The sequence below is a fragment of the Polypterus senegalus genome, chromosome 2 (genome assembly GCF_016835505.1).
Source record: "Polypterus senegalus isolate Bchr_013 chromosome 2, ASM1683550v1, whole genome shotgun sequence".
NCBI lineage: Eukaryota > Metazoa > Chordata > Cladistia > Polypteriformes > Polypteridae > Polypterus > Polypterus senegalus.
The window spans coordinates 141,084,200-141,109,320 of record NC_053155.1 but is presented as its reverse complement, the minus strand read 5'-3'; the positions used below and the strand labels follow the sequence as shown (position 1 = coordinate 141,109,320).

The 25,121-nt window shown below is 36.8% G+C and overlaps 1 protein-coding gene across 1 annotated transcript; it reads right to left on the bottom strand.

Annotated features, from left to right (window-relative positions):
* Positions 1–372: 372 nt before the first annotated feature.
* nipa1 (NIPA magnesium transporter 1) lies at positions 373–25,116 on the bottom strand. The gene is made up of 5 exons (XM_039744709.1): positions 24,854–25,116; positions 18,789–18,836; positions 14,111–14,201; positions 5,809–5,969; positions 373–2,426 (listed from the first exon to the last, which is right to left on the bottom strand). The coding sequence occupies exons 1-5, from the start codon at positions 24,978–24,980 to the stop codon at positions 1,915–1,917; spliced, it is 939 nt and encodes a 312-aa protein (XP_039600643.1). The 5' UTR covers positions 24,981–25,116; the 3' UTR covers positions 373–1,914.
* Positions 25,117–25,121: the final 5 nt, after the last annotated feature.

Genomic DNA, 25,121 nt, shown 5'->3' with positions numbered 1-25,121 from the left:
CAAACAGATGCACTGTAAAAACTCACAGTGGAGTTCATCTCATTAAAGTGTGCATTTGTGAAGGCACACATTTAACAGAGATATCACCTGCAAGAAGAAGTGGACAGAGACTTTATGGGTCTTTGGCATATATGAAGGAAACCTGAGAGAGAAAAACTCTCAAGGGCACTAGGAAAATGTGCAAACTCCACTCAAACAATACCCAGGACTCTGTAGCTGTGGAGTAGCAGCACTAACCACTACACCATCCATGCTGCACAATTTTGTAGTTTAATCCTGATTAATAAACAGGTTTTTAATCACAACATTCATCTATTTATTAAATATGTATTTATTTCCACTATGAGTAAAGGAAATATTACATTTTTATGCGCACTCAAGCAACACCAGTTACTTATCAATAAAGAGATAGTCAATCCATTAATAACTGTTAACACATTGGACAAAAAGCTTACTTTGTTTAGTTATTATTAAGAATGAATGATTTATGGTTATTAAAAATACAAATAAAATTGTTGACTAGTATAATTGTACATTAAGAAAGAAAAAAACTTAGAGATTAATTCATCGTTGCACAGTTTTCTAAGTACAATGACATAGCAGATTCTTGGATCAGCATTCAAAAAGGAAAATACAAAATGAGATGAGTTTTATTATTACTATTATATATTTAACTGATAACTTTATCCAAGATTAATTACTTGGTCACATCTTTTACAAACATTTTATACATTAGGAGCACATACAGCTTAAGTGACTTGCTTGATTTCACACGGCATGTCAGAGAAAGCCTTCAACTGGCATCCTATGGGTGTAACACTGTGCTCCATGACATTATGTAGTTTTGCCTTCAAAATTCTACTCCACAAGCTTTAAAAAGTATCTTAAAGGAACCCATAGTTTTATCATCCTACAATGCCTACTGCCTACTTTACACGTAGTTTAATTCTTCTTCACGATTCAATCCCACTATATTCCAGCTGATTATACTGATTAAGGAGATGGAGATAATTTGGTTTCAATATCTCCACTTCCAAAATGCTCTGACCTCAACTTGGGATGGAGTGGTTGTGTGCCACCTGTTCAAAGTTACGTTTGTTTTGAATTGTAGACTGTTTACATTACATCACATTAACCTTTACAGAAGAAAAAGAATATAGTACTTAGGGTTTGATGCATGTGGATGGAGATCCCAAAATAATATAGCACCCATTCATCCAACCATTCTCTGAATCCCCTTTGTCCAATCTTAGTTTGTATGAGCTACAGTCTATCCCAGTAACTACATAAGTGGGGAACCAACCAGAGACAGACCCAAACTCACTCATACCAGACCAGTTCAGAGTTTCAAATCGGCCTAACCTGCATGTCTTTTGGATAAGGGGGCTGACCCTATGCAAGTATGGAAATAACAATCAATAAGACACATACGAAATGGCAATTATCTTTGTGGGAAGACGAGAAGCAACAAGTGGTGGAAATATCATATTCTTGAGGACTGTAGCTCCAGGAGCTGGAATCAATTTCAGATATATTTTGACTATCTCCAAATAAAACCAGAAAGCACAGTATTAAGTATTATTACTTTAATAAGTAATAAGTATTTATTTATTTATTTTGTAATAAGTATTTCCTCTGCAAAAAAGAAGACTTCTCAAAATGTTTATTCATACAACTATATGTAGCACTGTACACTTCCTTCAAGAAGTGGTTTGACAGTTGTGCATCATTCAAGCATCCCCAGTGTGAGAGTTAGTAAATTTACAGTGATTCTCCTCTGTTGTAGATGGTCCAAGTCACAAACTTAAGTGTTAGAATGAAGCGTCATATAATCCAATAACAAAACAATAAAAAAAGGATAACTTAGTACTTTTTGTAATTTATCAAATGATACTTTTAATTCCCATTAGTATTTCAATCGATCTTAGTAGAAACCTTCTGTGCATCCTTCCAGCTCAGATGTAAATCTTTGAAAACCTTTAAAAGAAAAAGCCCCACGGATACTGTGGTGAAGCCACATAAAATGCCTATGAAATCTACAGCTCCAACAGTTTTCCACTCCCTGAAAAGTATAGAAGATGCCAAGATGGATATTGAGGTAAATGTCACATAATAAATGGCACTAAATATACTGGAATCAAACACTTCTAGTGCTTTGTTAATGTAAATAAACTGAATGAGGATGCTTAGCAACAATGTGCATAAAAATAAAAAAAATAAAAAGAGAGCTTTTTCATCAGATGAGTCATTGTTAAAGGAGTCCTGAGCAGTGAGTCCCAGGCCTTTGCTGCAGGGTACAGTAAAACTACCAAGCAAAGAACAGATACTGATATAGACCATTATATTCTTTGATCCATGAGCTGGGGCTATCCAGAATATCAGCACACATAGTAGCAACAAGACAATGAAGAGGTAGCACAGGAAAACTGAAACAAATACAAGATGATATTATTAAGCATGGTGAGAAAGATACTTATGAAAATCACAGCTACTTTTATCTAACAGAATAACAACAACATTTATTTATTCAGCACATTCCCATACAAATTATGTAGCTCAAAGTGCTTTACAAGATAAAGAATGAAAAATATAAAAATAAGATTAGGCCATAGTAAGTAACAAAGAATAAAGTAAGGTCTGATGGCCAGGAGGACAGAAATATACAAATATACAAAGAAATATACAGACAGAATAGACAGTGTTTTTATAGTGCTAACTACCATCATGACTATGAACATATTTCATTAAAATTATTCAATGCACCAGCCTATAAACAAATTAATTGTAGTTTAATTATTATGGGAATGCCTGCAGATCTTTATGAAAGTTCTACAATACTGCGGGGGTGTCTGGTGCAATTAGGAAGTGCGCAGTCCACTTTAGTACCAAGCCAAGTGAAAAGATGTCTTGCCAGCTCAGACTGATCATCTTTACATACTCAGTTTGAGAAAGAAGAATTGTTACACTATTAACTTGTAATTTGTTGAGGTCAGGTTGTGTAAACTCTCTCCGCTAAATAAATAAATAAATGGCTCATGACATTACTGTACAGCATAGCACCTACTAACTACCAGTATGTTTACAGTATAGGATTTTTAAAATATCACTCTCCATGTTGAAAAGATGGTGCTAGAAAGTTGTAAAAAGATAACTAAAATGGTAGTTTTGCAATTTCAGTTTACAGTCTGAAGTAACAATTACACAATTAGCAAAGGAAGCATGTTTAACAAAGCAATGTGGAAGGAGAGTTCCACTGATAGTTTTCTTTTACACACACAAAGCAGCACTATATTTTTTACTGTCTAAGATTGTGCCCAGGCTTCTAGCTTCATTGGATGGGTCTGCTTTATAATTTAATGCTGTCAAGGTTTGGTTTGTGTCCTTCAAAGACCCCCAACCTCTTCTCTTTTCTAGTTGTACTTTGTTTAAACTTTCTAATGTTTTTTAAGGACAAGAGGGCGAGGGATTACAATTACAACCAATTACCCTGGTGCTGTGCCCCTGGAGAAGTGCAGCCTCCAGAGAACAACAATATACAAGGACCTTTAGTAACCTCAGACCTTGCTATTTCTAGCAGCACTCTTTTGACTGGCCTTACTGCTTTGAGTTTGTTATTCTAATCAGTTGTTACTGCTGACTTAATCCTTGGTTCTATGATTTTGTTTTGATGTAAAATGTTACTTTTTGTTTCATTTTGTAATTGAAGCTTTTTGTTTCCTGAGTATTAAATCTTTTGGGTTATATACACATGTATCCACCTTAATAAAAAGACAAATTTTCCTACTTCCATAATCTCTAACCTGCTCTGCCTGTGTAGCACGGGACTTGCGTCTGAAGATTGTAAGTATGACGTGGCTTGTCCGTCTCACGGGAAGTGAAAGTGTCTCTGTCTCTCTTCAAAAGATCCCGTCTCATCCCCGGGAAAAAGTTTTTTATTTTTTTTATAATAGAGAAATATGTTTGTAAGTTAAACATATGCGTACATAAAGCAATTTAATATTCAGAAGATACTGATACATTGATTTCTGATTGTTCTTAATTACTGGCTGCAGGGTCTAAATGTCATCATCTTGCTACATGAAAAGAAGCTAAGACAATGTTATAATGTGTATAAGGTGGTCCAGATCTAATTATGCAATTTTCATTACGCTATAACTTATTAAGTTTATTACATAGAAAATCACCCAAAAAATCCCGGACCATCGAGAAGTTTGCGAACTGACCACATGAAGAATTGTCTTCCCGCATAAATCAAAGTCATCCAGACGATCTGGATCTGCATAATTAGATCTGGACCACCCTGTATATTGTGCCCACATCTGCAGCAGTTTTCTAAGATGAAAAGCCTCTAATATGTTAATGCAAAGAAGGGCAGCATGGGCATCATGCCTGGATATACTGTAACATTGCTCCCCACCCACAAGGATACCCATAGTCAACTACAGTGGATCTGCTAGGTGAGATTAAAAAGCTTATAATGAAGTTTTCTCAACAAATAATGCCTCTATTTCACAGATATTACCGTAGAATGTTACTTATATATATTTCCACAGCTAAGCAACACCTTAAATTATGGTTTTGCTTACAAACACTTTTTATGTCAAAATACAATAAAGTTCATGGTATTAGATAACCAGCCATTTTCGGATGCAGAAATTCATTGATTCTATAACTTAAAGACAAGTCAAAATGACAACATATACTGATACCTGAAATATGCAAGACTTTGGCAATACTAAGATATTTAATGTCATTGTCTAACAATGTTCTGTACAAACATAATTTTAAAGTGTAAAAGGGACATAAGCGGGCAAGGCATTTAACCAGGTCATCAATTGCATTTATGAATTTAGACTAGTTAAACTGGCAAAAATAGGGTTAAAATTGGCCACATCAACCTTACTCTATGACTCTGTGCTAAACTACTGAAAACTTGCATTTTAGCTTTACTTTATTCTTATGAATTTTTTAACAGCATTAAATTATGGTAAGTTCAACCATAAATTTACTTTTGTACATCTAGGCTAAAATCGTGCTGCTTTTCTCAGTCGATAATAACTGCCAGGTTCTAATATTCATAGTGAATTATTTTTAATTATCTCCAACACTGATCAAAAGTTAAGCACAAAAACTGTAGTTTGTAACTTTAAATGCAATAAACCAGGTTTGTAAAAAAGACGGCATCATCTTCAATGTAAACCTTCTTCAGAATGTAGCTGTAAGCTACCATGTCTAGTCTTATAATTGTGACATCCTTAATTGTTTGAACGCAAACCATTCAAGAGTGTGGAATCCCCCACCAAAATTTTCAAATGTACAAATAAATAGGTTGAATTGGCTTGTTTAAAAAAATTGAAACCAAAAACTGTCTGAAAAAATGTTTATACTTTGTGCCAGGTCTATATAGATATTTACTTTCAATTGATTATTACAGGCTTGTATAACTCCTTCTGGCATTAGCTTCCATACTGTTCACCTTCATCACTTCACAGGATCTTTTCAAGTAATGTTTTCATTCTTTTTATGTAATTTTTGGAGCTGTCCAGCTCTAAACATTCACAATCAACAGCTGTATTTGTTCTATACAATGGAATAAAAAAAAAACTGTTGCCTCAGTCTAGTAAAAACACTTCCTTCACAACACCGGTCTTTTTGCTGAACATCTATAAATACAGTATAACCTAGATTTTCATAAAAACCCATGATATAAAAATTCTTTGCTAAGTTTATAAAATAATATTGAAAATTATATGTGTCCCCTTTAAGCTTACGGGAACTTTTTAATTTCAGTCTTTTCGTATAATTTACCTGGGTTGCTCAATTTTTCTTCAAGCTCCAATCTCGAGGTAACACTGTTGGATTTAGGTGCATGAATAATCAAAATAATAGAACCCACACAAGTCAGCAAACAGCCAAGTTTTCCAAGAATTCCAACTTTTTCTTGTATCATATAAACCGCTAGCAGTGACCTAAAACAAACAAGGTAAAACCATTAAAAATAACATCAAACAGGAAGTGCCAACATCACCAAAATAGAAAAATAATCCTAGATAATTAAGAGAACATGCACAATAAAAACTATGGCAAATTGTTATCATAAGTTATAAGCCTTTTAAAATACTGCATATTTTTTCAAAATTATTCAACTTCTGCTTCTGTGTTAAGTGTTGGAAAATACTATAAATCATTTATCACGTACTACAAAAACTCAAAAGTATGAAACTATAAATGTTTGTAATTTTTTGATAAATTAAAACTACCCAGAAGTATAAAACAAATATTAATATCTAAAGACATGACAAAAGTGTAGTTGCAGTTAAGGTTCTAAATTTCTGGGAGATAATACACAAAATCTGAAAATTATTTTAGTTTGGAAACAATTTTTCTATATGCATTATTTTTGTTATGTATGTTCTTTATAGGGTAAGAGTATGATGGCATCGATTTGGCTCCTGGTTGTGCTACCCATACCTGCTGTATGGAGATGGTAATATGTTTGCCACATGAAAATATATACTGTTGACATTTATGTATGTTTGTTTTATATTTTATCTATATTTTCATTATTAATCTGAACTTCCGTGTACAGCAAAGAAAGAATTAACTTTACTTGCTAGTACTGAAGAAGGGGTGTATAGTTTCGGGGATTTCTTTGGTAAAATAAATGAGTGCCTACTGAACAAATTCAAAATTGTTTAAGCAACATACAGTATTACTTGCAGAGCTGGGAAGACATTAGTTGTAGAAAGCTGCCTGTGTAAGGTCACACCACTCCAACCTTTGACTCCATGTTTGTTCAAAAAATTATTTTGAAAAACAGTTATTACAACAATATATGCAGCACCTTCCACCAACATTATGGATTGAGACTATGTAGGGTTTCATTACTAGTAGTACTGCTATACCAGTATTTGCAGCTTCAATTTAGTGTCTTTTCTGTTATTACCATCATTGCTTTTCATTGTGCTCCTCATACTCACAGGATCTATGCATAACTGACTGAATTTCAGTGTTTGTGTGTTAGGGCTTTGTGTGCTGTGATACAGTATGCTTTTACGGAACTCCATGTCTGTGCATTACACTGTGTGTGTAAAATAAGTATTTAATACAGCATCATAAATGCATCTTGCACTTAACATGAAGAGAAGCACAAAAGTGACATTTTTGCTAAAATCATTCCGAAAGTAAATTCTTTTGAAATTTAATTCAACTGATCAAGAACATTGTTTCAGTCTAAAAGTAAGTAATGTGCACCTGCCTGTTCATCTAAATAAATGAAACACTGAAGACAAGCAGTATGTTAGCAAAGATAACCAAGCACATACCTTTCTCACAAGAGTAAATAATCATTAACAATATAAATATCCTCTTTAATAAAATCCTTGTGTGCGTCCAGTGTCCGTGTGTGTGTCTTCTGGTGAAGTGCGCATGCGCGGGGCCACACAGCACGTGTTCAGTCTCTTCCTGTGCATTCCCTGTGCAGAGAGATACACACACAAAGGCGCGCGCGAGTCACACGCGAGTCGCACACACACACACACAGGCGCACGCACGCATGCACACACACACGAGTGCGAGTCACACACACGCACACACACACAGAGGTGCGCGCGAGTCACGCACGCACGCACGCGCACACACACACACAGAGGCGCACGCGAGAGAGTCACACACACACACACACACACACACACAGGGGCGCGCGAGAGTCACAGACAGACACAAAGGCGCGCAAGAGAGAGATACACACACAGGCACACGCGTGCATTGTTGCAATGTTACTTTTCTTGGTTGTTTATTAAATTACAGATTTGTTCATTTTTTCCCCTGTGCTTAAAACTCATTAAAAAAAGAGTTTTTAGCGAGCGGGTCATAAGGCTATAGCGCAAATTCTTGCAGTGTTATTTTTCTCTGTTGTTCAAGGTTTTCTTAGTGTTAGTCAATGTTTTTACATTTAGTTTACTATTACGTTGTGCTTTCTATGGTATAGTTAACTATATTTGTGCTTAAAAACTTTAAAAAAATATATATTTACATACAGTTCATACGGTCTGGAACGGATTATGGTCGTGAGCCGAGGTTCCACTGTATTACTGTCAGACAAAATTACAGGCATTTTACGAAAATACAAACCAGTATTACTGAGAGAGAAAATTAAAGGCACACAATACAGTGACCCATATTACAGCCACATACAAGGTCCCTTGCCATTTAATATAGACTGTTCATACAAATGTTTATGCACTACTGTTCTAGCGCCCGTTATTTTAACGGGCTTAATGTCTAGTTATATAAGTATTTAATGAATGTAGTATTTTTCAAAAGGTGTCAAACATTTCCTTTTGTCTTCAAAGTAATAAGCAACTTGCCACTTTATTCGTAAGTGGAGTCAATTATGTGCTTTGAATTCCAAAAGGGTTTATGATCACATTATGTGGATTTACTAGTGCTCTAGTTCCCTGATATTTTACTTTGTTATTGTGCTTGTGCCCAAATTAAGACATATGGAGCAGGAACTTTCCCTTTTCCTTCCCATTTAATCTCCAGCCTTGGTTACAACAAGATGTTACACAACAAGAATAAGATACAAAATGCGTTTTCATGAGTTTGTGACACAAAGACTCACTATCATCTGAAAAAATGTTTCATTTGTATTTTGCCAAAACTGAATGCAATAAATATGTAAATTTAGAGTGTTCAGTTGGTGTTTGTTGAATACAACTGACAATTTGACACCACTTTTAATAAGAGTCTATCTTATACCAATCTACTATTTATTACACATTTTCTTTATGTTAGACCTACTAATATGACTGCATGTTCATTGTTTTCCTGCTCAGTCACTCTTTGCAGATGAAGAGTTTCACAATTTTAAATTAAAAATAATCCAGCATACCGTTTTTAAACATTAGAACTTTTCTCATCTGCATTTCAAAAAGCAGCATGTGGAACAATGTACATGTAAAAAAAAAGTGCTAATAGAGCATAAGCACTTTTTTTTTCCGGTACTGCCCATTGCATTGCCATTTATAGGTCACAGACATCTCTTGAGAATCAGACAGGCTTGCAGATCAGTATTGGAACTCAGGAAATTCAATGAAAGTCTTTCTTAGTCACAGTCAACTATTAAATGTTTACATCTTAAAAGATCTAACATCCTGATTTTTGTTCTGTGTATGCTAATTATTACAGAACGGATCAAATTCAACAAAGGAGTTTATTAGAATGTCAACTTTCTCCTTCAAACCCTTCAAAGGCAGAGACACTCCTGGAATCTCCTGGGGTATCTTTGTGATAAACTGATAATGCTGAGGTGATTAACAAAATATGAATAATTTACTTCATAAAAGTGGAACACACAGGTTCAAAAAATATATATATTTTATTTTCACCCCTACTATTCATGCTTAGGATGTACAGTACCCAAATTCAGTGAAAGTTACTCATTAATTGTAAGCAAACAGAAATACATTTAAAACACTTCTAATCACAGCAGAAAATGTTTGTGGTACACTACATGAAAAAGAATCACTGAACGCTTAATGAAATATACATGAGGATAGATGCATGACCAAACAGCAGTTTCCAATCATGCACAAGAATGGCTTGCTTGGTACATTTTCATAAAATAAAATAAAAAATCAAGAAATGAAAAAGTTCAAAACTTTTAATTTGACCTATCAAACTCATCAGAAGCTGGCAATGCAGTTTTGCAGTTTAAGAGTTTCTTTGGTTTAATATTTGCCTTGAAATTTAATTGCATTTTACAACTTAAGGAAAAAAAGCTATTTGTTTGCTTATATTTAGGGAAGGGATTGTGATTGGGTGAAAATGTGGACTTTGAATTTATACTGGATTTATGTATTTTAAGCATCCTTGAACATGATTGACCAGTTTCAGGGGATAAGAATCCATAAACAGGATAACTCAAGAATTAATTATTCAGTCTGAACAAAACATGGAACAGCTCTTGGCTTAATAAAAAGGTAGGGGATTTGCTCTTCCTAGGTAATGATCTACTTTTTCACACATTTATTATCCCATGTGCAACACAATTAGGAAAGAAGAATATTTTTTTTTTTTGAAGATGTGATTTTTTTTCCATTTCATTTCACATAATACAGTATCAACATGAAAAATATTACTAGTTAAAATCACAGCTATATGAAGGAAATCTGTGTGCATGACACATGATTTTTTATGTCTCAGTTGAGAAGTATAATAACTAATAAAACTATCACGGGGGACAACAAAATTACATGCTTATTCATTGCCTTAATTGAGTCAAGGCATGTCTTTTTGTTTTTTTTTTAAGTAATTTTATTGCAATCATTCCATACAAATCGATCAATTTTTATAAGATATAGGATTGAGAACAAGTCGAACCCCACTCCTGAGAGAAAGAGCATGGCCAATGGGGTAAAGCTTAAGGCTTGTAAGCATACCTAAATTGATGAGTTTGATAGGCCAATGAATAGAGAAGAAGAAGAAATGCGGAAATAATTTCTTCCTCTGTGCTTTGAGAGCTTATTCTAAAATATTACTGATTAGATCCTGCCATGTTTTGAAAAAAATCTGTACGGATCCTCTAACTGAGTATTTGATTTTTTCCAATTTCAAATAGTATAACACATCAGTTTCCCACTGACTTAAAAGAGGAGAGTTAGGATTCTTCCAGTTTAGCAAAATAAGTCTGCGTGCCAAGAGTGTAGTGAATACAATCACAGTTTGTTTGTCCTTCTCCACTTTAAACCCATCCAGAAGAACACCAAACACAGCTGTTAATGTGTTAGGAGGGATTGTGACCCCAAGGCTGTCTGAAAGGTAATTAAAAATTTTGGTCCAGAATGATGTTAATTTGGTGCAGGCCCAGAACATGTGACCCAGTGAGGCTGGGACTTGAATGCAGCATTCGCAGGTTGGATCCTGCCCTGGAAACATTCAAGTCAAGGCATTTTTAATGACTGTTTTAGCTACTACAGAATAAATGGTAAAGTAACACTCAAATACAAATTTTAAATAAGGATACGCAAATGCAGAAAAATATTTATCTGTGAATCAGTGGATATACAAAAGGCCACTTTGGAAAGAATTGGTAACTATTAATATACACTATTTGTTAAAAACATGAAGGAATTAAATTTGACAGTGATAAATTTCTTATCTTAAGGAGCTTTCAGTGGTTTAAAAGAACACTGAATAAAAGGTCTGATTCTTACAACAATGTATTTAAGTATTGCATAATGCTTTTGTACAGGGTATTTATTTTAGGAGATTAAAAGACTAAAAACCACAAAAAAAATAGATTTGGAAAAAAGTATAACTACACTGAGTCACAGAACTTGTAGCTACAAGACACATAGTAACAGTATTTCGGGGGGTTGAAAAAAAACCTAATTCAAAGTGACATTTTAAAATCAAAATTGTGTTAAATATTTTTGACTAGGGACATGGTGTTAACAAATAACTTCTTAATGTCAAGCATCATTTCATACAACTATGGAAATTTTACCTCCTTTTCAGTTACATTTTCTAACTTTTTCTTTGGGATTAATAAAACAGCGTGGCACGGTGGTGCAGTGAGTAGCACTGCTGCCTCGCAGTTAGGAGACCTGGGTTCGCTTCCCAGGTCCTCCCTGTGTGGATTTTGCATGTTCTCCCCATGTCTGCGTGGGTTTCCTCCGGGTGCTCTGGTTTCCTTTCACAGTCCAAAGACATGCAGGTTAGGTGCATTGGTGATCTGAAATTGTCCCAAGTGTGTGCTTGGTGTGTGGGTGTTTGTGTGTGTGCCCTGCGGTGGGCTGGCGCCCTGCCCGGAGTTTGTTTCCTGCTTTGTGCCCTATGCTGGCTGGGATTGGCTCCAGCAGACCCCCGTGACCCTGTAGTTAGGATATAGTGGGTTGGATAATGGATGGATGGATGGATTAATAAAGCCTATCTAATCTAACTTAATTTTACTTAAATGTGACAGACACAATTGAAAAACAAACTTGTGGGAGGAAAATGTGTACCTAGAAGAAAGCCAATTTCAATACAGAGAGAATGTGTAAACTCCATAAAAACAAACACAAGGTTGATGATTCAGACCCAGAATGCTGAATCCATAAGTGAATAGTGTTAACCACTACACCACAGTGGTAAAAATCCTGCATAGACCCATAGGAATGAAAAACACATTGGATATGCCTGCTACAGCTGTAGATTCAATGGTGGAGAAGTATGTAAGAGTTGTACAGGATATGTATGAGGGAAGTGTGACCGTGGTGAGGTCTGCAGTAGGAGTGACAGATGCATTCAAGGTGGAGGTGGGATTGGCTCTGAGCCCTTTCTTATTTGCAATTGTGATGGACAGGTTGACAGACAAGATTAGACAGGAGTCCCCGTGGACTATAATGTTTGCTGATGACATTGTGATCTTTAGCGATAGTAGGGAGCAGGTTGAGGAGACCCTGGAGAGGTGGAGATATGCTCTAGAGAGGAGAGGAATGAAGGTCAGTAGGAACAAGACAGAATACATGTGTGTAAATGAGAGGGAGGTCAGTGGAATGGTGAGGATGCAGGAAGTAGAGTTGGTGAAGGTGGATGAGTTTAAATACTTGGGATCAACAGTACAGAGTAATGGGGATTGTGAAAGAGAGGTGAAAAAGAGAGTGCAGGCAGGGTGGAATGGGTGGAGAAGAGTGTCAGGAGTGATTTGTGACAGATGGATATCAGCCAGAGGGAAAGGGAAGGTCTACAGGACGGTAGTGTGACCAGCTATGTTATATGGGTTGGATACGGTGGCACTGACCAGAAAGCAGGAGACAGAGCTGGAGGTAGCAGAGTTAAAGATGCTAAGATTTTCATTGGGTGTGACGACGATGGATAGGATTAGAAATGAGTACATTAGAGGGTCCACCCATGTTGGACAGTTGGGAGACAAAGTCAGAGAGGCAAGATTGCGTTGGTTTGGACATGTGCAGAGGAATGATGATGGATATATTGGGAGAAGGATGCTAAAGATAGAGCTGCCAGGCAAGAGAAAAAGAGGAAGGTCTAAAAGAAGGTTTATGGATGTGGTGAGAAAGGACATGTAACAGAACAAGATGCAGAGGACAGAAAGCTAAGGAAGAAGATGATCTGCTGTGGAAACCCCTAACTGTAGCAGCCAAAAGAAGAAGAAGAGAAGCTGTAGATTCAGCATCACAGATTATACACTTTCTTACTTTTAACAAATCAAACTAGACAATATGGTGATGGCTATTTATGTCAAGGTCATTCTTAAGGCACACCAAGCTCAGTGTATGTTGTATGTAATGTAAGGTTAAATGATTGATATTATTAGTATATATACTGTTATATACTATTTGAAACTGGAAAAAATCTAATTCGCACTTAGAGGATCTGTACAAAACTTTTTCAAAACTTGGCAGGATCTAATCAATAACATTTTAGAATAAGTATTTAAATTGAGAAAGCAGGTTCTCTCCCCTCTTTTACTCCATTTATCTTTATTCATTTATTAATTCATCTATTTACTTATTTTTACTAGCTTAAAGTTTTACACTGCTGGCCTAGCTCTCTTTCTCAGGGGTTGGGGGTTGATTTGTTTTGAACCTTTTTTTTTTTGTAAAACTTGAGTTATGTGTATAAAATGTTATTTGATTTTAATAAATAAAATTTTAAAAATGCTATTAATATGTTACATGACTGAATGATATGTAAAACCTAACATTATTTAAACCTAAAATTTCAGATGTGTGATGAAAAGTAAAATAAAGTAGATTTAGAATGGGGGCTACAAAAATCCAAAAGCTTTATTTTCTAATCACAACTGAAATGACAATCTTACTGACTGAACAATAAAATATCTATACTATACTGTTTGTTTCTTACAACTTTGCATTTTACAATGATAAATTATAGGTCTGTTTTACTAATGCTTTTTTAGAGTTATAACTGCTAAAAGATCTTTGCAGTAATGCTGAAAATGTCACAAATGTCATCTGCATTTCATAACAGCTATTAAAAAACAAGTGCTGCAAACCTGAGTTATAGTGATGCGTTATAATTTTATTCAATAAAATAAAAAAAAACATTTTGTACTCATTTATTAACGAATATGACTTACCCAAATGGAACACCCAGAGCTCCTAATGGCGTAACCAATGCAGCTGGAGCCATGTTATATGCCAAAAAATTCCCAATCTGACCTAAAGCCACTTTTGACAGAAAAACAGAAGTAGGTTTAATTCTACATTAAAAAAACACTAATATGTTACTCTTAAGGTATACCAACAGAGACATATACAATCAAGGAAGGAAAAGTGTGTCTATACTTTTCAATTTGCACTTACTTTACAATAAGAGGCAGGATGTCTCTTTACTGTATTATAGCCTTTTCTAGCATTTAGCATAAATATTGGTGTGGGACAAAGTGGGAATTGCCCATTCTGCTAGGCTTTGGTGGAACACCATGCCTGATAAGAAAGCAGATAGGATGCAAGCATCCATCCAGCTGCATAAAACCCCCACATGCACTCTAAACTAAGTGACTCAACTCTAGATTGTAACAGCATCTGCCTGGACTTCATCTGATAAGAAATGTGTAAATCAAGATTTGCACTGCCATCACTCCCAAGGCACCTATGCAGACCTCTTGAGCCAAAAGGCATGAAATGGACTCAAGCAAGGACAAAGACCTATAATTCAAGGGATAACAACTAAGATAGACAGAAGAATCCACCTATTAAAAGGCACAGGTTTTGTATCTGTAAGTGACTTTAATCCAATATGGAGAAGGCTAAACGTTCCTTTAAAATTATCTGCACCATCCCGAACAACAACAACAACATTTATTTATATAGCACATTTTCATACAAAAAAATGTAGCTCAAAGAGCTTTACAAAATGAAGAATAGAAAAACAGAAGACACAATAAAAAATAAAAATAAGTCATCATTAATTAACATAGAATAAGTAAGGTCCGATGGCCAGAAAAAAAAAACTCTCTCCTTGGGATATTTGTTGGAAAACCACTGAACTCCCTGGGAATTCTCTGGGCACCATTCTCTGCCTCTCTAAAATGACTGAAAACATCTGAATCCTGATCTCTGAACTGAAAAGCTATGAGGCTCTTGCTTGGATAGCTAAAATCAACAAACTCTTATCTTTGTGGACCAGATGCTGAGACCCAGTCTATCAAGCCAAAGCTTTGTGCCAGTAGTCTGACAAGGCTGAGAAGCCACTTTTTCAAAAGTGATTTAGCATCTAAACTCTTGGGCCATTTTGAGTTATGCCTTTTCCCCACTAAGTGGTGAATTACAGCAGAAAGTAAGCTGAGGAAGCAGCAGCACAGCACTGAGAAGAATCATACAGGAAAGAGAAAGAGTGCACTCCAATGCAAGAAGAGTCTCGACTTGAATCCAGATCAACAACATTAAATGCTCCACAAAACATTGGACATCATCCATAAACACTTGGTATTGTAAAACTATTTATCTGTGCAAGATAAAGTGCAACTCTAAATACCAGTAAACAGCCAGCCTATATATTACATGCTTGTCTGTCTAGTCTGTCTGCATCCAATCTTATATGCCTCTCTCTCTATATATATATATATACATATATACACACATACATATAGTATATACATATACAGTTATATTTCTATAATCATTGTGTGTATCAACAAATTGTATTATTCTGCTTCTTAAAACGAGTGTGTCTCAGTAACCTTGATATAAGTCTAAAGGCCGAAGACCCGCCTCCTACAACACAGAAAGATAAGGAAAATAAAGTAGGAGACGTTCTAAATTATTGGATTAATTAACTGCATTGCCCAAAGCAAAACTGATAATTAATTAGCCAAGTTAAAGATTTCTTTTTCAAATCCCATATTATTACGGCATCCTCCTGGGTGGCTGTCTTATTGATTATCAATCATCAAAATTCCTACACTGGCCATACTAAATTACTCATGTATAGGGTTGCAACATGCATGAGGTGTGAATTCATTGGCAGAGTGGCAGAAAAATTAAAGCATGGGCCTTGCAGCTTGAGGAAGTGTTAGCTGTTTTCATAGTACCATGCAACACACAAGAATATAAGTTCTAAATGCATTAGTATTAATAACATTTTTTTAGTTATATTCATAGCTATCAGACTTGCATGTATATAATAATTGTGCTCATGGATGAGCCCGGTGATAGACTGGTGCCTATCCATGGCTATATGCACAGCAACGACTATTTTAGAATAAACAGTTCAGAGGAAAACCCATGCAGACAACATCTAAATATTTTCTATAAAAACTAAGCATACAGGAAAGCAGGCAATTGTTCACATTGTGGTTTTAAAAACCAAACTAAAATGACTAATCTCAGTGATAAATACACCCATACAGTAGAAATAGTTAAACTAATACTGGTTTTCTTTCAATTAAAAAAGGAAAAGTTAGCCAAAAATACAGTCAGCCAATATATTTCTTCACAGATGCTATACTAAAGGGTGACTTCTTATAGCATATCAGAACCAGCACAGCACCAACAGTAAACAGAGTGCATCTTTGTACAAATACTTTAAGTTTTTTTTGGTTTTTAAGTGAGGAGTTAATAAGTCATGAATTTAAGTAACCACTTACACACAGCAGCAAATTTACCATATAGCTTAGATTTTACAGATTTAATATGATGTCATCAAGTTTTTAACATGGGAAGTTAAGTAATATTTTGGATATCACAACTGATTTTGGGTAGCATTAACTGAGCTTGGGTGGCACGGTGGTGCAGTGGGTAGCGCTGCTGCCTTGCAGTTAGGAGACCCGGGTTCGCTTTCTGGGTCCTCCCTGTGTGGAGTTTACATGTTCTCCTCGTGTCTGCGTGGGTTTCCTCCTGGTACTCCAGTTTCCTCCCACAGTCCAAAGACATGCAGGTTAGGTGCATTTGTGGTTCTAAATTGTCCCTAGTGTGTGCTTGGTGTGTGGGTGTGTGTGCGTGCCCTGCCCAGGGTTTGTTTCCTGCCTTGCGCCCTATGTTGGCTGGGATTGGCTCCAGCAGACCCCTGTGACCTTGTAGTTAGGATATAGTGGGTTGGATAATGGATGGATGGATGATCTCAGCTTTTTCATCCTTACAGTTATGCACTCACAAACCCTATAAGATTTGCAATGGGTTGTCTGGCTGTCTATAGACGTCTAAGTGCACCACCAAGATGGTGGTCTTGCTCATGCCAATGTAGTCAGAATAGGGTTGCTAGTGGGTAGTATGCCCTGTATGTGTGCTTGATGCTTGAATGGGGCAAAAATAATAGTTGCAGAAACACTGGTACAACTGAGGAACAGTGGCTGTATAAGTAGTAACATGCAATTGATCTCAAATGGTCACTAGTGGGCAGACAACCCAGCATATAGCAAGACTGCCTAGTCCTGTATCGAAAGACATGGTGAGGCCTGGGGAAACCTCACAGGGGGCAAAATACATCTTGATTGTTAATGGGACAGCAAGGTTCTGAATAAAAAAGCAGCAGTGATGACTGAGAGACTCAGCCACTTAAGGACAACAAAAAGCTTAATAATGTGGGGTGTGGCAGGAAGCTGGGGGCCAGACTCAGCCGGGATGCCTGGAAGGACTGGGAGGTGGTCTATACATACCCGGGCCACGAGGGGGCAACTGCCCTGGATGATGAGGGGACCACGGGGACAGAGCAAGGAGGCTCAAACCCAATGGGGCCCATGGCCACTGCCAGGGGGCCCTGGGAGATCAACATTTCCGCCACACCTGGAAAGGTGGAGGAAGAACCATCCAGGGACGCCCGGAGTGCTTACGGGTGCTAGTGTGCCACTTCCGCCACACCAGGAGGTGCCGCCGGAAGGTCATCAGCAAGCACCTGGAGCACACCTGGGTGGATATAAAAGGGGCCGCCTTCCTACAGTCGGAGGGCTAGGGTGCTGGAGGTGGACGAAGCTCCAGGAAGAAAGACAGCCCACATACGTTAAAAGGCCTGAGGAAGGGTGTTGTGGTGCTGGAGCACTGTGTGTGTACAGGACTTGTGTTTGGGGACACTAGTTTAATAAAACATGTGTTTTTAAGAATGGTCAGTGTCCGGGCTGATTATCTCAAAGGGGACAATGGCATCTGTCAGTGCTTTATTGGCTTGATTGACTTTTAAAAAGTAGAAGATGGATTTTAAAATAGTAAACAAGTGTATAATAAGGTTCAACTGTTTTAAGAGAGTTATATGTAAAAGAAAGTGAGATGCTGGAAAAATCAGTTAGGGATAAGGAACAATCATGGATGTAACCACTGCATTGCATACACTAATGGAGAACTACAGAGAAGGAAGGAAAGATCTAGGAACTGCTTTTATACACCTTAAGGGTCAACATTGTGACTTTTCCTGTGTGTAGCTTTCTTGGTTGTCTCATTACTTGGTCTTCAGTTATGGACATCCCATGAGTATGGTCAGAGAGGGACTTGTCACTACTCATTCCAATTGACATGATTGGAGTTGTTAATGAAGTAGGAAAGTTGTGGGGTGACTGATCATTAGAAGAAGTGATGCCAGAAAAGAAAAGGAAAGGGAAGCCAAAAACCAGGTGTAAAGATGTGGTAGATGGGGTCTAGTAAAGAGATGGCTGGAAAAAGAAGGCAAGGGAACAGCGAGACACACCTCAATGACCTTGTTTTAAAGTCAGATGAAGATAAAAGAAAACAAGAAAAAAGTACAAAAGCAAAAATAGACCAAAACTTTGTAGATAAATCCCAATTAAATATAATGGCTTATGTAATGTTAGGATACCTTATACTTACTAGCAATAGTGCCAGTCCACCAAAAGTGTTCCACTAAATATGAAACTCCTGTAATCAAATGAGAGAATATGGTTCATTATAAACAGTAAACATGATGGCTGTATTTTGAACACATTACATGGGCTATTTTAATTATGCATAAGCCATTACTGATCGCAGGTTTACAGACTTTCTGATACATTCTGATAATAAATCTGGCCTGTAGGTGAATTTTCTGCTTAATCACACATTTTACTATTTAATTATGTACATTTAGCCTCTGATATGGGCAAAATGTTTCATTCATTGGGAGCTCTATTTTTTGTCATTATTTTTATTTATTATTTTTTGTCATTAGTCTCTGGCTAAACATTTGACCCTAGGCTAGAATAAAAGATGCCCAGAGAATTTTGATGAATATTATTGGAGTCTAGACCTGCTTTTCTGTGTTTAAAGCCAAAGCAGAACTGGATACAAACATGAACCAGCCCTGGATGTGGTGACACTCTTATCACAGTTAATAGCCATTCATACAGCATTTATAGTTGTCTAAACTAATATACATTTATTTGACATGTGGACGGAAAGCAGAGTGTTAGTAAATAAACAAAAGCAGCACATGCAGATTTCATATGGCAGTGGGCAGGCTGGTCATCAAACCTAGATCTCTGAATATACGAGGATACAGTTCAAAACACTACACCACTGGGCTTCCTGTACCACCACATATTTGTTTTTTCAGTAAGCAGATTTAAAACCTGCATTACTGGCCATGTATTTTTTTCAATAAACAGAACAAAAATCTACACTATTTACAGCTTTATTTATGAGATCAATTACAGTTCATTTCCAGCCTGCTTTTTCAATTGATATTCTACTAGTGCAACGATACTCAACACTGGCCCTGGGGATACTGTGTGGTTTCTGGTTTCCCTACTTAGTTCAATTCTTGCTTTTAACAGAGAGTGTCATTTAATTGGATGGCTTGCCACTATTTGCATTATGATTTAGTATATTCTATCAGTTTCTATTTTACTTTTCTGAGAAAATAAACAAAACCTTGTGTTTATATTACTCAAACATGAAACTATTTTATAAATATTTTTAAATCAGCAATTTATGAATAGCACACACAATTATAGAAGGTGCAAATTTAGTTCCTCCATATCTAGCTACTTTGTTATTTAAACCTCATTGCTGTATGTCTCTTAACTACTCCCAGAGATATGACATAAAATTGCAGACAGATAACTGGAATATACCTTCTAATTAAATCAAATTCTCAAAATAAAATTCTCAAACACATTAAGTCCAATATGGAGTGCAGGGTGCAACACCCTTTCCCAGTCAGGAAGCAGCCCTGCACAAAGCGCTAATCCATCTCAAGGCACAATCATACACACAAAAATTGCCAATTTAGAATTTCCAATCATCCTAACTTGCACAAATTTGTGATATGAGAGGAAAACTAGAGTATCATGAGAAAAACTCACACACCAGAACATGCAAACCCTGCCTGAGAGTGACCAAGTATGAGATTCACAACCAGAGCACTAGATTAACAAAGCAGGATTAAATTAACTCCTGACTCTAAAATGACCCATATGTACTTTAAATGTAGAATGAGATAAACTGGCACACTGTCCAGTGCTTCCAGGATAGGCATTAGCTCCCTGTGATATTAAAGTGAACAAATGGGTTGGAAAAAGGATGGATGTTATATAAAACTCATGCATACAGAAGATGGCATTCTCATTATAAATTTTTCATTTTAGCAGTAAAATATTACAAACCAAAGTCAACAAAAAAAATCATAATTTTGAAAGAGTATAATCTACTTGTGGAAAATTCTTTAATAGGCTTCTACCACTTTAGCATTAATAAATTTGCCAAGATATGCTTGGATTGGCCAATTGCTTTTTGAATTATTGTGTTGAAAAATTAATGCAGAGATTGAGTGTTTGTAAAGTACTTTTTAAAAATAACTAAAATAAATAAAGGCATAAAGCAAAATATAGAGATATGAATATTCAAAATTTACTTTATAAAAAAGATGTAACTGTGTTTTTTCTTTTTAATCAGGAGTGTAACACTTGTGCTTCAAGGTAAATTGGATCGGAAATCCCTGACCAGTCGTCTTCCATTTGGCATTTGAATGTTCTCCCACTGTCTGTAGTAGCAGCTTCCTTGGCATGAAGTACAGGATAGGTTAATATGTGACTATAACTTCATACCCTATTAAAGGTCTGGTTCTTAGTGCGCGCCTTAATGCTACCAGGTTAGGCACTGCCACCCCTAACTATGACCCTGAACTGGATTAAGTTGATTTGCGAATGACATAAAATAATCTTTGTACCTTGTTAATATTGGGCATAGCTATCAATTTTCTGAATCCCATTTTTCCTGTAAAGGAGTTTTGAGAAAGCTAAGCATATTGCAAAAAAAGCAAAGCCACTGTTAGGGAATATGAAGTTTGATTGCTTTCAAAGAGTACTGTTGTACTCGCTATGTTATACTGTTATATTCATTTGCTTGACTAAGCTGTGTTTTGTCATACTGAATTTAAAAATAAAACCTGACAGTACGCCAATTTGGAGATGGCTATTAATTTAATATACACATATCCTGAACATGACAGTAAACCCACATGGGCAGAGAAAGGATTTGCAAGTTCCATTTGAGACAGTGATCAGGTCAGAAATCGAGCTCCTGATGTTATAGTCTAGCAGTGTGCAGCATCAACTCATTAAGAATGTCCTTCCTTTTAATTTAGCTTATCTGTGTTCACATCTATCTTTGAACCTGCTAATTCTAATTTAGGATTGGGAAGGAAGTGAAAAACTGGTAAATTTGCTCTCTGTCCCCTTAAAAACATCCAAAAAGAGGAGACAAATAACAAATGACTGTTAAAGAACAGTGGCTCCTGCTGTATCATTTCCACCTGTGCTATCAATACCAAGCATAAATAAAAGCAAAATGTTACAAGAAGTGGCAGAGCAGCACAGCCTCTCAGTCATGGATTCAAATCCTAGCACAGACATCATCTATATACTGTACTGATTATAGATTCTCTCTGGTTCTGTAAGGGGTTTTCTTCCAAAACCAAAACCCTGTGTGTACAAGCAAACTTATGATACAATTTGACTCTACAAATGACTGTGGGTAAAGAAGTGTGTCATCTCAAATCCATTTTTATTACTTAAATTTACACTAGAACTTAATGGTAGCCCTATTAAAAAAGTATCAGTGTGAGAAAATAAACAAGTTTCTGAACCAGAGCCTATACTTATCAAGCGACTCAGAGTAGGAAAACAGTCCTAACTAGCTTTAAACTCTTTTAAGAGTGACGAAAATTTGGTCCTAACCATAGGAGTACAAGCAAAAGCATTTTATCACATTCCCTAATTTAGAAAACTACTTCTAACTTTACTAGGATTTAGGAAAGCTTGTGAGCTGCCGTAACTTGCTAGGACATCCTAGAACACGGCGTTGAAACACATATTGGCACACACACTCTTGTAAAGGCTAAATGTTTTGGAAACACTGGATAACAGTGAACTCATGAAAAGATGTTGATTTGACAGAGATGAATAACATTCATAATAAGTCTTGTATGTCATGTGAACACTCCAACCATATAAAGAAACCATGTGCTGTCAGCAGAAATGAAAAGTGTTGGTAACATTACATTTTTTTGCCACAAGAAAATTGCACCTTAGCAATAGTAATGATTTGGATATGTCACATTCCTCAAATTTTGCACCAAACTTTAATGTCCTTGCAACAAATTAAGTAATACAAAGATGTATACACATTTCCACCATTCTATGTGTGGTAATGTTAAAGCAAGCTACACTAATGCAAATTGCTGGTTTTCCTGGAGATGCTGGTATGATTGACAACAGACAGGAAAGCTTAATTCTACATTCAGAGAACCCCAAAATTTTAGTGTTATACTTTACAGGCCCAGCAAAGTTCAAGAAGAAAAATGGAGACTCCTGGGGCATTGGATAAATAGAGCCTTGGACAAGTTAAGGGGGATCCCTGAGAGGGGCATGGCATACCTCTCTGGAAGACGAATGGGAAGACAGGAAGAGTGAATGCAACTTTAACAACAGCACAAGAATAGCCGTGGCTAGTTTTTCAGAATGACTGTTATCCTACGAGATGTTCCTTGTGATTCAAACTGTGGGAAGGAGTCTCTTTTTAAAGTATGTCTGCATATCATTCATTGTTAAATAAACATGCCTGTTATAGGCTTTAGTCTCATTTGGTGTGTGCGTGTCTTGATCTTTTCATGCTGGTGCACATTACAGTATTATTCATGATGTCATTGTGAAGTGGCAACAATTACCTGCAGCTTAGTGCAACATCCTACCTTATTATGTTTTCCTTCTTCTTCTACTACTTTGAATATTATTATTATTATCATATTTGTGGTGAAGCCTTAATCTTAGTGTCAGGAAACTACAAAAGGTCATTGCGAGTGCCATTTTGCAGCTTCGGGAGGTGTAAAATCATGACATAGTGTGATATGATTCTCAAATGTGACCTTCAACTCCTCTCTGTTAGTAGGTGTAGGACACTACACCTTGGTAGGACAAATTCTTACCCTAGCTAGACATTTAGTGCAACTCCTAGGAGTAATTTTGATGCTTGATAAATATGGACACAGGACTTAACATAATGATAAATGCCTATGCTGGGAGTTTTCAAACTAGGGGCAGCCATGCTGTATTTGGGGGACTGCGGCAGTCCTGCCAAGGTTAATATTCTCAAAAAAGCAAAGGAAAATGTTAAGAGTACATCTTTAAATGATCTCAAGTAGTTTTTAAAAAAAAGTATAGCTCAAAATGTTTTTCAGTTGTTGCTTCAGTGATATAGAATTGTTATAAAAAGAGGAAAAAATGGCCTTTGAAAACACAGAGCCTGAACCCATGTCTCTATGTCTGCTTCAATTCCACCTCCTTGCTTTGTCTCATGACATTCCTGCTGCGAGACTTCACTCCCGTAGCACACACCCCATCTCATTTTCCTGTTCCATGTCCACTGCCTGCACCAATTCAAAGCCCCCTACAATCTCTTCGAGTCGATCCATGATAAAATCATAAGTACCCACAAACCATGTGTCGAAACTGAGGGAATTTCACAAAAAAGGCATTTTAACAGGTGGGTGCTCCCTTTCTCACCCTTTCCATTTCACAAAGAGAAGTGTATACAGTGTGTGTGTGTGTGTGTGTATCTCTCTCAGGTGCAATCTGCCACAACTGCAATATTTTTGTTTCAGTACACGTTTTTAGCTTTTGTTTCGGACAGAGATACTGTACTAATGTTCAAGAACCTTTATAGGTTCTTAAAAATAAATACAGAAGCCGCATTGTGTAGTCTTCACATTGACTATAAATTATTTTGCTCTATGTTTGGACTAAAGTAGTATGTAATGCCAAACAAAAAATAGGTTGAGTAACCCTGGCCTCGAGATATAACACAACATTTGATCACGTGTGAATAGTCTAGTGCTATTGCAGCAATGCATTTACTTTGCTTTATAGGTCTCTTAGTTGATCCAAAATAATTCTGTGGGACTTATGTTAGCAGAAACCGATATCCACGATCACGCTCTACTTCGACCCATATTATTATAGGTGGAGTGGGACGGGGGGCTAACCAGGTGGTGCAACGTTTAGGGGAAATTGAGTTTAAAAAAAAAAGATCGCCGGTGTATACACATTTTTTCGGTAATGCCGCCACCTTGTGCCAAGTCTGAGATGCAGATTTGATCCTTCATGAAGAGCACTGCTGTCCATTGTGAATACCGGCGGCACTGCATTGCTTTGAATCAAGTGTTTCACGCTGCATATGCGGTTGTCTGCGTTGCTTGCCTACACTGCCACCGAGTTACGACTTCTGATGATTACAGCAACCATTCGGTGCGTTGACAGATTCAGACAGTGTGTAGCTGTGATCGGTTCTTCGCTACTGGGATGTCACCACTCCGTACCAAGTAGTGAGGAGCGAACACGGAAAAAGAGTCCAGACGAAAAAGCCGACGACAGTGGATTTTTGTGAAGGAGGCGCGCCGGTACCTTTTTGCTGTGCGCGCTGAATCCCTTTCTTCTGGAGCACAAAAGTTGACCCATTGATTAAACTGGAAACCACAGCAACGCCTACGCCCAGGGCTGCAAGCGAGCTGTCTTGTCGCTCAGGTGTCATTCTTTACCATTGAAATTCAAAAAAATAAAAAAAATAGTCACAGTCTCAAGCTTGGAGAGCGTATAACCTGTCATAAAGCAGATCGGAACACTTCCGCAAATGACGATGCCCATATCACGTAACAGCCGGACGTGCCTTCTC

Coding starts and splice junctions, on each gene's coding strand:
- nipa1 (XM_039744709.1), bottom strand. CDS start 24,980: ATGACACCTGAGCGACAAGACAGCTCGCTTGCAGCCCTGGGCGTAGGC. Junction 18,837..24,853: donor TCAGCGCGCACAGCAAAAAG/GTACCGGCGCGC, acceptor ATTTGATTACAG/GAGTTTCATATTTAGTGGAA. Junction 2,427..5,808: donor AGAAAAATTGAGCAACCCAG/GTAAATTATACG, acceptor TATTTGTTTCAG/TTTTCCTGTGCTACCTCTTC.